The sequence below is a fragment of the Haliaeetus albicilla genome, chromosome 17, assembly GCF_947461875.1.
Source record: "Haliaeetus albicilla chromosome 17, bHalAlb1.1, whole genome shotgun sequence".
NCBI classification, from domain to species: domain Eukaryota; kingdom Metazoa; phylum Chordata; class Aves; order Accipitriformes; family Accipitridae; genus Haliaeetus; species Haliaeetus albicilla.
Genome location: NC_091499.1, coordinates 20794885 through 20809678, shown reverse-complemented (window position 1 = coordinate 20809678; position 14794 = coordinate 20794885). Strand labels below are relative to the sequence as shown.

At 38.8% G+C, this 14794-nt stretch overlaps 1 protein-coding gene across 2 annotated transcripts in view; it reads right to left on the bottom strand.

Moving 5' to 3' along the window:
* Window positions 1-14794, bottom strand: part of CRYBG1 (crystallin beta-gamma domain containing 1) — a 68239-nt gene that overhangs the window by 8399 nt on the left and 45046 nt on the right. For both annotated transcript variants that reach the window (XM_069804968.1, XM_069804969.1), the window contains exons 14-20: window positions 10935-11061; window positions 10709-10741; window positions 8290-8399; window positions 7894-8023; window positions 4071-4210; window positions 1605-1728; window positions 266-424 (exon numbers count right to left, since the gene is read on the bottom strand). In XM_069804968.1, coding sequence (XP_069661069.1) covers window positions 266-424; window positions 1605-1728; window positions 4071-4210; window positions 7894-8023; window positions 8290-8399; window positions 10709-10741; window positions 10935-11061 — 823 coding nt within the window. The remainder of the gene's footprint in view (window positions 1-265; window positions 425-1604; window positions 1729-4070; window positions 4211-7893; window positions 8024-8289; window positions 8400-10708; window positions 10742-10934; window positions 11062-14794) is intronic.

Below are 14794 nucleotides of genomic sequence, written 5' to 3'. Positions count from 1 at the left end.
ATTATTTAGGGGAAAAGTAAATCATAACTAAGATCTCTCAAAATTTCAATTACATCAAAAAAGGTATCATACAACTAGTTCATATCACCTGAAAAATCCAGAGTTCAATAAAATAAAACAAAACAAACCCCTACAAAAAGATCATATTACATCTGGAACAGAATAAGCCTATAAAATAAATTGAGATGATACAGTAGGAATTGAATTCAGAAAACCCTGCTATTGGAAAGGAAAAGAGAAAATTCACATTGAACTTGAACCTCACCCAGCATCTTATGAATCCATCCTGATAAACCCAGATTTGATCATCTGAGTCTGTATCTTCTGCAACCTGTATTCTGAGAAGATTCAGATTGTCTAAGTTTCCATCAGCTGACATGAATTTTCCTGTTTCCTTGTTTCGAAGCCTGAAGTACACACGTTTCTGCAGAAAACAACAGAACTCTTCAACCACAGTCTCAGTGCAGAAACACATCCTGCTCTTGTTAACTTCAGAGCAATTACTGCTCAGTCCTGAACCCTGTGCCTCCCTGTTTCTTTCAGAAAGCTTAACTTTTCTATTTTAGAACTTAATTCTAAAGTCCATAAATGTCTAGGACAAGCCAAGCTTTGAGAACCTGCCATTCTGCATGGAGAGTTTTAGGCTTTCCTATGCAGTGAGATCAGCACACAGTGGAAAGCTAAGAATTTCTAATTCAGAGTAGCATTTCTTGTATAGATACTCTTAGCTTTCATTAAGGGAGCACTTGTGCAGCACTGCTTATTTCACTGGCAGCAAGTATTACACTGCACATTCATGCTGTGGCTTGTTACACATTAACATTTCTGTTTAGACAAGCTCTCAGCCAGGGCAGCCAAAATGCATTATTCCCAACTCTGCTTAAGGCTATACAAAGACAACATTATGACAGCAAGCAAATGCATTTGGTTACAGGTACAAGTAATCTGTGAATTAGAAAAAGTTGTTTCCTTAATAAAATATGGCTCAGCAAGAACCTCAAATGTTAAAGCTCACAGGACTGCTGCAGCATTGGACCAAATCACATGGTCCTTATTTCGAGAACAAAATTAAAAGGACACCACGAGAATAAGTTTTGCATTAGATTTGCAAATTATTCTGCCAAGTAATAAGCAGGGAAGGACCTTTCCCCCCTAAATCAACACAGTATCACTACTAACTGAAGTATCCAAATTTGTTGACCAATTTTCTTGTTGTTCCAAAAATAATGCAGATAGTACAGACATAGGCCAGTGATCAGTTTGGGCACTAATTATAAACCAGCTTAAAATAATTTATATATAGTAGTTATAGCCATTATTTGTTAAAATAATTTAGCCAATCCTTATATGCTGTCTTCTGTACTTTGGTTTAAAGTATATGCTTAATGAACAGTTTAAGCAGTAGAATTGCAAAGCCTTGTAGCATAATCAAATAGCTTTTATTACAAGCAAAACTGTAGAGCGATTTCTTTACACAATTGCCATTGCTGAAACTTGTGACATGCATCAAGACTGTAACATTGGTTTCAGCTGTATAATATCCCCCCAACCCCATTACAAAATATAAATTAGTACTTGACAATCTCATGTCAGAGCCTACTCACCTGCAGTAAAGGTCTCAGAGAACCTATCTGACAATAGCCACTCACTTTATACCAATCTGGAATTTCATTTGGTGATAACAACATCTGACGCCCCCTGTAATTACTATGCTCATAAATTATCCATCTATAAGAAAAAAGGAAAAAAATAAATAATGCTTTTACTGCCAAATCCTGCTTTGGAATCAATAAATGGGTTTAATAGAAATCTGTCCCACGAAGTAGTAGTGTTTCGCTTTGGAAAGCAAATGACCTTCTTTTTAACAGGTCTTCAAAAATAATAAAATCACGTCCTGATTTAGATCAACCACAGTAAGATGAGTACACTGGAGTTCACATTTTAAAGTCCTGTAATTTAAAAATTACAAGCTGAATGAAACAAAGCATTTTCTTGCCTTAAAGGGAGAATCCAACATTTAAATATCATCTGTTTCAGCAGGTACTGTGACTCCTCAAGGAGCATATATGTATATGCTACATATGCTGTATATGCTAGATTGCTGCGTTTCCAGAACCAGTAGTTCTGTGTATCTTAATTTGGAAAGGCCTGACCCACACAGAAAAGAACTACTAGGGATGCAGATTGCAACAAGCAAATACTGGAATTGCAACAGGGTGAAGTTCTCTAGGGTATTTTGATAGAAGTTTTATTTCAGAACACCTTTCTTCTTTCCAAATACTGGGGGGGGGGGGGAAGGAAAAAGAGAGAGAGAGAGAGAGAGAGAAAAAGCATGTAGAAAAATTTTAGCATTCCTTAGCACACATCCAACTGTGCTTATAACCACACTGAGAGCAACCTGTCAGAACCCGACTTCTGCTTCTCTACTACTGGCACAAGCAGTGAATTACAACTAGACTTTGAAATAGGCTGCAATACAGTACAATTTGTTGAGTTTGAGTTTTCTGACATTGATTTGCTGGGACTGTCCAACAGCCATAGGTTTTTGACTACATGAACACTCAATATGCACATTTTCCTGTTACCTCCTTTCCTCTGACTGATTTGTCAGTAGACATCTACATCCAGAAGAAGCATACTCACCTTAATTTTGGTCCTTTTTCACAGTCTAATACACATCTACCCCCAGGTATGAAATTAAGAGAATTATAAATGGATGTCTCTTAGCAAAGGAAGAGAAGACAAAAACCCCTTCAATAAGGGAGGCAGTAGGGGCAAGGACACTCTGAAACCTGTATTTTGACACATTTCAGCAGCTGACACTGCTATATGAAATTAGAATTTTCATATCATACTCTATACGTTTCCAGTGATCATCCAGAAAAAACATATATATTCATTGGAAACATGCACAATTCACGACTCCATTACCTTGAATCATGGTAACCATGTTCTTGGCAAAGAAGTAACTTGATGTTGACTTCATGTTATGGAAAGTGAGAACCAGCTATACTGTGGTTATGGTGAAAGATACTGAAATCTCAGGACACTTAAGAATACAGAGCATGTACCTTTTCTTATGACTTTTAGGTTTCAAACTTCAGTTCAGTGTGCTAAGGAAACCCTTTGACCAGCTTATCCAGACAGGGAAAATGGTTTGCTCTATAGATCTGGCATTAGCTATCCACTTGAGGGCAGTCTTAAGCTATCCAACTGCATCTCTCTGGCACACACCTTCGAAATTTACCTCTTCGAAAGAACATATTTAAATGCAAAGCAACAGCAACCTGAATCTATCATTAAAAAAATAAGTCACATTCTTCAAGTTAGAAAAAACCTGAACATATACGTGGGGCAAATATCTTGGAGGTAGAGGTTAACAACAAACAACACAAAAAGAGAAATTTAACACATCTGCTGAAACACTGGAAGAAGATAGCACAGTAGTTTTCAAAATGCTTCCAGACAGTTTTAAACTTCATCACAGACTTTTTTTTTTACATGATCTTCAAAAGGAAATTTAGAGAACACAACTCTTAAAAAAAGCTAACGGATTTAACCACTAGGTTTACAACCAAGAGTCTGATCCATTTCCTGAAGTAAAAGGGATTATTAGTGATGCCAGAAGGGGCCAGATCATGATCTGAGTGTACCACTGTGTCTATAACATCTAGGTAAAAGGATGAACGTGAAGACTTAGTAAAACATTTTGAACTTACGATACAGATCACAAACTGAATTATTTTTTTATGACTGAGACCTAAACCAAGAGCACAGAATTTGGTTTTAAGGATGCTATGCAAGCTGGCTTTTATAATATGGCATGAGAGAAGACACCAGTTTCCTTGTGAGCTTTATTCAAATTCATTTCAACTTCTAGCACAGGGCACCAGTCAGTGATAACATGTTGTTGAAACAGGATGTGAAAAGATTCTGTAAGAAGAAACCACATTAATGCACTGCACACATTATGATATTCTAATTTTATAGTCCTTGATTTCTAACACCTGTAATTTTTCTGTTGGATAAGTAGATCATTCTAAAGAATCAAAAAGTAATTTTAAACTTACACGCCACCAAGTACTTGAACTGAAGCTATTTGAGGATTGTATCCCAGGAACTGGAGATTTAAGATTTCTGTACTGAATTCCATTTTCTTTCCTTGGAAACCCACCTTTTCAAAAAGAGCTATGCACGGCTCAGACAGCTCCTGCAAAAGGAAGATGAGCACTTTTATAGCATGTTAGAACTCCAGATGGTGACTGTGAACATCGTTACTCCACACAGCCCTTTTATTTCAGAGGTTTCTTCTTGATTCTTTAAGATCAAAGACCCTAAATAATGTTTTTGCTCTGCAACAGGTTACTTAAAGTAATAAAAAGCCCTTATACAAAACATGCAAGGGATCTTCTTGCATGGAACATAAAACTTCCTTATCTTAAGGCACACACAAATGTGTCTGTGGTTGATTCTTGCATAATATCTTGTTTTAAAATAAATTTTAATTAATGCCATATCCCTCTACCATTGCACTAAACCCCACTCATGGTAGGAATTTTCATCTTCAGACCTGAACACACATAACGTAATATTGATTTCTACAACTTCAAATGATGACAGCCTTGTCAGCACTGCTTATCACTTACTGCTCTGATTTTTAACTCTTATAGTAGGTTATGGCAACATCAATCTCTGACTAGACAAAAGCTTCAAGATTCATACTTCTGAGGTGAAGTTCATGACTCAAGCAAAAACTGTAACATCCAAATCCTCCAAACTGCTGTGGGGAGATGTTTCTTCTCCCTTTCTGTCAAAACACTTCTGGAGTCAAATGGATTCTGCCCACATGAAGCTCCCTGCATCACTGAATCCATTTAAAGCGTCTTCTAGATAATGAATCTTGGACTCTTTTCTGTGTGGCAAGGTACCTGTAGTGGACTGGAAATAACCTCTCACAGTTAAGGCCTTCCCCTGCAAGCTGGTAGGTAAGGGTTTGAAATCCCTCAGGATAAAGTAAATTAAGCCCAAGTGTCCTGATGTTACAGTTTATGCTCATAGACAGAAATGACCCTGCCACTCCCTTTCTCACAAGTCTTCCAGCAATGACTGCATAAAACCAATGCCATAGCCAGAAGAGCTCCTTCCTGCTGGCATGTGTTTGGCATGGTTGAAACACATCGACTGGATCAGGATGTCTCAACAGACTCCAGTCTGGCCTCAAGCACGGAAACAGGTCCTCCAAGGCAGAGGTGGCTCTGTATACGCATGGCAGCGGATATCCATGCTTCCGTGTGACTCTGTTAGGTAAGACATGTCAACCAACTTCTAGACAGTGCTTAAATTCCTCTTTAATCTTCCTTTAGATGTTTAAGGGCCCAGATGACAATGTTGCACGAGTGTCACCATTATCTCTGCAGCAGTCCAGGTTATCGCACAGCAGCTAAGCTATGCTTCCTGATCACACGCATGCTGCTAGGCTGCGGAAAATGCTAGGAGAGGCCTTTCAGCTTACTCCAAAATCATAGTATGCTCATTCCCAGCATGAAAGGTTAACACCAGTTATCATGACAGGTAAAGAGCCCAACAGGAACAGCTGCACCACGATGATGTCGTGGTGTCTCTGACCCCTCAGCCCTTTTACAGACCTGCACCTGTGCTCTGAGACACGCAACTGGTTAGGCAGCAGCCCTTGAGCCACATGCAATGCTTCAGAAATAATCTACTTACAAAGAAAACACAGACAGAAAAGGAAATCCTCCAATTTTCTGCCACACCTTCCACTATGGGCATTTTTTAGATTCAGCAGCAACACTGTTACATAGAATGTTCCCCACACAGAGAAGTGCAAGCTCAGCTCATGAGTTTTCTTTCAGTATCTCCCATGTACTGCACAGTATGGAACTGGTATCTACATTTAGTTATTTCACAGAGTTGCTCATTAAAAAGAAGTATTTTCAGCATGACTGTTCAAGCATTAGCCACATTCACAGTTGTTTTTACAGTATGTTCAGGAAAAAGAACACGTAGCAAATTCAGGAAGGAAAAATGCTGTTTTCTGTCTGCAGCACAACCATGTGGAGCATGTAAAGCAAGCACAATCAAGGAAAGATACAGTGGTATAAAAAACCCAAACTCCTTGAGCTTATGAACAAAAGCCCTTCCAATTTTCACTCCCAAGTTTATCAAATATCCCTTTCATTTCCTTTTTTTAATGGTCCCTTAGAAATGGAACCCTGCAAAGGGGAATTAAACTAGATAAGTGTAGTAATGTTACATATTAAAATAGCAAAGGTTCTTCTTGTATAGAAATGTCACAGAAAAATCACAGGGAAAGTTATGGGACCAGCAGATCGTAGGGAGGAGTTAAGATTGGCACTGCCAAAAAAAAGTCCCCACATAAAACTGACAGGTGAAACCAGTGTCTAGAATAATAAGGTTCAAGCTTTTGTAAAGTTATGAAAAATTAACAATATAATATGATCATTTCCACCTAACTTCTTATTCTCTGTATTCTGGTTTGCTAATACACTGCTGAGCGAAGCAACCCATTCTCCTCTTCTCTGCAGGTAGGAAGCCCCCGAAGAAGGAAGCAGCGGTGCATGACTTGCACACAGGTGCAGCTCTGTGCTACTGTCTGAAGTGTGATAAGTTGTAGGGCTAGAACAAGTTTCAGAAGTTACAAGAACTTAAAGAGCCACAGAACTGGCATTTGGCTGTTTTAACACAACAGTCTCTGTCACCAATAATAAATCTTCCAAAAGCAAGCTGATCCTTCCACACTGAAACAAGCATTTTAAACCCAAGAACTCGATACTCACATGTACAAAAGAACCTATTTTAATTCATGATCACCCACCAAGCTTGGCTAGAAACACTTCTATTGTTTTTAATAGGACGTGTCTACTGGACAGCCAAAGAGTTCAGAAGGCAGACATACTTAACTGCAGATGTTTGTTTACACTGTACATCAAAATGCTCCAGAGACATGAAAGAGGATGACACATTTAGTTCTCCTTCGTCAACTGCTACATCACTGACAGGTTAGCAAAATTACAGTGGAGTGCAATGAAGTTGCCAAATTCAAAGAAGAGAGTCAATAGTGTACTCCTCCTTTTTTAAAATGAGTACCATCTCTTCATATTGCCGTAAGTTCCTGGATTCTTGACCACATTTTGCTAGTAATTACTTTGATCTTAAAAGATACTTGCAGATTCCCTAAGTGATCCATTGTAATGATTGGTTGTAGGCTTGAGGAAACTGGTTCCTGGCCACTGATAAGTTACAAAATATGTAAACGTTGGTTAGTTTGTATCCACCACACATAACACCACCACTGTCTGATTTTGCCAAATGGTATTGGGTGTTGCTTTACTTTATCTAGAAGGGTGCATTATTTTGTGATTAACTCAAATTGCATTTCCCTGATGATAGCAATAGTGGTTTATAATTACATGTATTTCATGCAAAGTTGCTTAGTTAAGTCTGCTTTTTTAATATGCATAAAAAACAAGGGCCACAATACAGATATTTCTTCATACTGTCCTACTGACATTTCTCAACCCACTCTAAGTGGTCTCTCTTACTGGGAAATAAAGAGTCTAGCTGACACATCCTTGACTCTTTTTACAGATGTCCTTTTATAAGCTGTTATTAAGAACAGTGATCCCAGGCAGCTGTTTCTGACAAGTCCTCTCCTTTGCAAAAACAGCACAGAGGCAAAAAAACCTGACTGTAGCTAGGACATTTAACTGCTACTGCATAAAAAACCAACAACGACAAAAAAGCCCTCCTCTGTTGCCCGTGCATCCCTAGCATTTTTATTGTTGCAAAAAATGGGGAGGTCAGAGTCATCAGTGTACTGTACTTTACAATATTTCTAATAGCTTTACTTACAATATTTATAATCCGTAAAGATTTTAGAACTACTTGGGGTGAACAACCCATCGCCATCAGGTCAGGATAGATTCCTTCTTCTAACACGTACTGGTTACCGGAGAATTCCTCCTGGTCATACACTATGCAGCTGCGCAAAGGAGAAGAAATTGCCTCTTAAGAATTCTGTGCAAGTAAAATGATGCTAGTGTTTCTCAGTCTTTAGCAAGACCTACCAAGAGAAACATTATTTACAATGTTTTGTCCTGGCAAGCTAAAGATTGATGTGCAAACTGCGAAGCATTTTTCTCTGTAAGTCCCCATATATGAAACCACTTCAGGTGCTAGAAAGCTGGTTGCTTTTTTAAAACTTTTACCATTTTAGTGATTTTGCAATATTCATTCAATATAACTTACCTGCCATCTAAAATTTTTGAAGACTTCACAGCAAATGAATCAATACATCTTGTGTTTTTTTCAAATATTTGGCAGTTACCCTTGAATTCAGGCTCTGAAAATAACTGGACCTTTAAAAAGTTACAAACATATTTAAAAACAATTCATGTCTCTACCATTACTTCAATAATTAGATTAAAACATACTTAAACCACCCAGGCTTCCTCAGTTACATATTTTTTTTTGTTACCTCTTCAGTGTTGCAATCTTTGCTCAAGACAGCAAAGTAACAATACCAAAAATTACTTCTGGCTGTAAATCACTCAGTAACATACCGTCCTGGTTTCGGCTGGGATAGAGTTAATTTTCTTTCTAGTAGCTGGTATAGTGCTGTGTTTTGGGCTCAGTATGAGAAGAATGTTGATAACACACTGATGTTTTCAGTTGTCGCTAAGTCGTGTTTAGACTAAGTCAAGGATTTTTCAGCTTCTCCTGCCCAGCCAGCACGAAGGCTGGAGGGGCACAAGAAGTTGGGAGGGGACACAGCCAGGGCAGCTGACCCAAACTGGCCAAAGGAATATTCCATACCGTGTGACATCATGCCCAGTATATAAACTGGGGGGAGTGGGCCTGGGAGGGATCGCTGCTCGGGAACTAGCTGGGCATCAGTCAGCGGGTGGTGAGCAACTGCATTGTGCATCACTTGTTTTGTATATTCCAATTCCTTTATTATTATTATTATTGCCATTTTATTATTGTCATTATCATCATTATTAGTTTCTTCCTTTCTATTAAGCTGTTCTTATCTCAATGCACACGTTTTACTATTTTTTTTCGATTCTCTCCCCCATCCTACTGGGTGGGGGGCAAGTGAGTGAGCAGCTGCATGGTGCTTAGTTACCAGCTGGGGTTAAACCATGACACATACAAAATAATTCACTAACAAAGATAGCTCCTTGGACTATCTGCTGGAGAAGATTTTTAAATTCCCACAGAATGACCAGAATATGCACATCTTTAGTAAAGGGCCATAAATGTTCTGTTTTAGATTACTCATCCATTTAATCTCCAAAATACATACTCTTCCCACTAAATGAAAACTGTCTCTCAGAACATGAATGGCGCATAATCTTGGCAAACTACTCAGCATGCCAACAGGCATGGTATATATTCCCAGGGTATATAGGCTTTATGTGCCTGTTAAGCTACAGTTACAGTCATGTCAGTTGTTCTTTCTCTGCTCAGAGGATAAGAGAAGATACGTCACCCAGAGTCTTTTGTCCTTGTTAAAAAGAAAGAAGTTTTGAAGCAACAAACCTGCTAATTTGGTTAGAGGATAATTAATCCTGATCACACAGAAGTCATTCACATTATCACATGCCTACAGCTTTATTCACTCTTAACAGAGATACGAGTGTGGGCATGTACAGCGTTCTCCAAACAGGAACGTGCTGACGAGGGATGCAGTTGACTACAAGCCATTACTTCTTTGTTTCCTTAGGATAAGGTCTTAATAGGTGCATAATACATAGATGCAAATAATTTTTCATGTACATAGCTGAAAATAAGCAGCCTCGAGATTTTTATTCCATAGTTTATACATTATCCCTATGCAGGAGATTCTAGTGAGGCATGCTACTAATCAAGAATGCAAAACGAGACAGCTAAGACTTTTCTCCCTAGTTTTTAGTTCCACGACATACTCACCATTTTGACTGAAACGAAAATAAAAGTAACTTTGTACAGGGACAAACACAAAAAGATTCAGAATTATGAAAGGATGAAAAAAGCTGCCCATTTGCCTCGCTGTCGAAACTGTGTATTAGTACTTGCACATAGGAGACAGTCCAATGTAAAAATGTTAACTCACTGAACGGACAAGTTCTCCCTGCCATTTCCTTCTCTTAGTTACTGACAAAGATGGCATTAACTTTTAAGCACAACTCAGCAGTATTTGTGAGTGAACAAGATTCCCTTAAAGTGCAACCACAATTAGCAGAACTGTTAACCAAAAACCTAGGTTCAAAAGGAATTAAGTCACAACTGTACCATGAACAAAATCATCTAACTTGTAGAGCCCTTGCCTCAGTAACAGAATCTAGGTACCTGCACCTCTGCGTAGCGGGCTGTGGGCTCCAGCTCCTCAAAACAATCACTGATACCCCAAAACAGCTCACTTGCTGAACCAAAACATTGCGTGTGCCCTGAGAAAGTTCTGGCGGCAGCTGTGTATTAAATCCCACCTTTCTTGGGCCTTAATGTGCCTTACTTAAGAGGTCTGTAAAGCAGCCTTCCTTCATCTGCAGTTCTCACTCTTTGTCTGACTGCTCAACCGTCTATGCAAATACCTGGGTGTTATGCTAGACAAAAAGCCATTTCTTTATTTATACATTACAGACACTACACAGTATGTTTCATGAACTTAAGAGTAGCATCTTACCTTGACTTTACCCCTTTCGCTTCCAACAATATCCTGCAAAAGTTTTTAGGGGGGGAAAAAAAAGGAAAAAAAAATAATTTTTAAACAGTGATAGAATAACAAACATAACAAAAGTTTACTATTAATCATTGTTTAAAGAACATAAATAAACTGAATTTGATAGAAAAAGTATAGCCCCAAATACTTCAGAGAAACTTGGAAAACAAGTAGAAAATGAACTCCTTACCATAACAATGGGTTGAACTGAAGATATTTTGCAATTCTTCCCCCCCCATGCCTCAAAGCTGGGATATAGCCCTTTAGCCAGTATATACTGCTCCCCCGTAAACTCAGGATTCTCATAAGCCACCCACCTAAGAGAGACAGAAAAAGAGGGCAATGGATAAAAGTCACACTACTTTTCCAAAATACAGATGTACACACTCATTACTGTCTTAATGTAAGAACAAATAAAGAATTTCTCCCCTCAAGTGCCAAACTGTGATGCTATTAAAACCCTAAACAAACCCGTACATCTGATATTCCAAAACCCATGCAAATTTTGCTTACATTCACTCTACTATGTCAAAATGAATCAGAGTGAATTAGCTAAAGCAGACCACAAGTTCAAATACATCATCTGCTAGATATCCTAAAAGCTGTCTCCAGTAAGAATATTTTGAGATGTTTCACAATTCTATTATTTTATCTAGATCAAGTTCTTCTCTAGAAGAACAGACAGATACCAGCATACAATTTTTTGGATAAAACTAACTTTCAGAGTCATCCGGGCAGTAAAGATAGGAATACTGATTTTTCATGTTGCCTGTACCTACAGTTCAGTTCTGTTTAAGCAAACACACACCCCAACAGAAAGTTGAGCTGCAGCAACAGGCATATATGCTAATGAGAGCAGGCTGTTCCCTGCTAGGAATCACAGACATCAGCAGGAAGAACATCCTTGAAAGTTAAGCATTAAAACCATCACAAATTTGACCAGATTAATGTATTTTAATTCAAAGCTGTTATTATAACTACTCGGTCAGATCTCACGCCTGACACAGGCCACAAACTCAGATTTCTGCATCAAGCCTATAACTTCTGTCTCAGTCAGATTATGCCTTTTTGAAAGACATTGAACTTTTGAGATACACATTTGAAGTATTAGAAAAGCAACCCAATCACTACATGTATCTCTCCAGTGTTCGATAACCCCTGTAGTGCTTTATTTCTAGTCTGAAGTATCCGCTATCAGCTAGTCTTGCTATGCATAGTCTAGTACATTCAATAAACCTTCTATTACAGTGTTCTTCTAACCCTGGCTCCATACTGAAAGCCCAGATAGTACATTCCCACATTGGCACTACCTTTGGTTTTGTGATAACCTGCATAATGTCTGTTGCCTTTCACTGCTAGACTTCCCAAACTTTCCCATAATTACATTCTGGCTCTTTTTTAAACTCATCTTTGTTTTTTGTTTGTTTGTTTGAGTGCCGATATTAGAACTGGCCACAGTAACAGCTGAGTTTCATTCATTATATTTATGCAGGGATCAGGACACCTTGCTGGTTCCTGGTTCTACAAGATAATCTTCTACTCATAGTCAACGGGCTTTTAATTTTAGCCAATGCGTTGCATAACAAGTGTACACTAGGTTATGCCAAAACCCACTTTCAGTGCAGTCTTCTCACAGAGTTTCAACACCAACAAAAAATTTCACATCATAAAGCAGTAAAATGATATGGAACTTATAATTTGCAGTGGAGGCTAAGTCTCACCATGTAAATTCACCATAAAATGATCTATGTGTGTTGAGCAACTGGATGCTATTAAGCTGCAGTTTTATTCCAAGAACAAATACCAGAGTCTCTGCAGATATAAGAAGCGGGATAACTTCAAACTGAAATAAAGCTGCATCAACATGTATGTGCTGGTAGTATGAACTTTGTATTACTTCTCCATGGCAAACATTCATATAGTGATTCACATTTATCACTATTCACATCTCTTCGTTTGTCTCGCATATAATCAATTATTCTAACTTGTTATGCACCAATTACTTAAGGCATATTTCAAGGCATATTTCAAAATCACCTCACAGTAATTCATCAGAGAGACATCGGTATGTACAATAAATTCAGCAGACAGTCCAAATGTCTCAGGTGTGTCTATACCTGTATGCCACATATACCAAAAGCTGTGAAAATGATGTTTCCTTAACCAATTGCTTCAGCAGATGTTCATTAGATTTTTTCAATGCACAAATGCCACAGTACAACTACAGTGCATGACAGTTTAACTTGATCGACATCTATGCAAACAAGTGTTTCTGATATTAAGTGAATGATAAAACACGCCAGATGCCTCCTAAGAATGTCTCCATAGCAGTTTGTAGATGGGGGAAACGAAGTAAGCCTGAATACAGAAGTAATCAATGGATCTCACTTGCACATGTTTATGTTGAAATCAATGGGATTTAAATAAGTACCACTCTCCCATCCAAGTCAGCCCATGCAGTTCGAGAGTTTCGAGAGTCAGGGCTTATTGGTGAAATACTTATGCTTTTCCACTTTATTCAGAAGCCCATACAAGCTGCTGAGAGTAGTAATAACAACATCAATGACAGGCAGCTGAATTCAGTACCAGGTAAACCTGTCAGACCTCAAGACTATCCCTAGGAAGGAACACTGCCTTAATCCAACTTCTGACTTAACAGAAAGGCCTGGAGAGCAAGATATCACCTCCGTATCTGAGCAAGAGAGTCACATCCCAGCTGCCAGGCACCACAAAAAAACTAAGTACTCCTCTGCAGCACGGCCACAACCCCGCCCCACAGGGAGTGCATTCTCCTAACACAACAGTTTTTGTAACCCCCAGCCTTACAAATTGCCTAAGTTAGGCTGAGCAACAGCCTCATCCAAGGTTGCTGGCAGTGTGGTCCTGGAGACCTTCACTCCCCTGCACCATCCATGCCCCTGGAACCAGAGATGTAGGGAAAAGCTTTGTTTATATATTGTTAGTACTATTACACACACAGTACCTTTCCCCAAAGCCTTCTATATATGATATCTAGGAAGCACAGCTCCAAACAGGGTCTGGAAGAACAGCCAAGAAAAGAACTCAGACACAGATAACTTGCCAAAAATCAGCTTTGCCCGTGGTTAGCCCAGGATTCATCTTACCTAACTTCATCTATTAAAGCATTGGCCATTTCTCATCACATATGCTCTTTCTAATGCTAGCTGAGAGGGGTAATCTCCTTTTTTGCATTGCTCAGACTCATTTTAGGATAGGACAGATTACCTGAGTCCTGGAAGAACCTTCTCTCTCAGCTACAGAAGAAATCGCAACACCTTCATTAAACTAAATGCCACCATTATAAAAAGTAAGCTTTCAGGCACAGAAGCACTCCTTCAGGTCTGAAATAAGAACCCACAATCTTTAAAGCTTAAATACTACATGGAGACAATGGCCTATACATGCTAATCAGATAGACCAGGAGGGGCCAGGAAGTTAACTGGCACTTGCAGTTTTATAGCATGATTAACAGAGAGGATGAGGTAATAAAATCTTGTTTATAGGAAAGAGAAATCAGGTTCTTTATCATACCCCTTTCATGCCTGTGATTCCTAGTATCCCAGGGACCTGTGAATTTTAATTTCATGACTCCTTGAAAGGTTTTTTGGAACATCAGTTCAGCTCAGTTCAGAAATGGAGGGAAATGGAAGCTGTCTAAAATGTTCTCCCATGGGGTACCCAAGGGCTCTTGCCCGTTTCAGCTCCCAGTGGAGGTTTGTTCTTGTACTGCATGTCTCTCCAGTTTCACTCATGTTACCTTCCCCAGTGCATCCAGATTAAATTTACTACATTCTGGCTCCTGTATATGAACTACTCATCACCTAATGATTTCCTTAATATCACTATCCATATGTACACTAGAAGCAGCCAAATCTGCACTGCAGACTACTTACTCGAAAATTAAGGGAAAACCAGGCTGATTACAGGACCACAGTAAAACAAACGCCTACGTAAAAAAAAACAAATCTGGAAAATTTCTTCCACCAAGTTCAAAAAGGATCATCTAAAAGAAAGGGGCTTTTTCAGTAT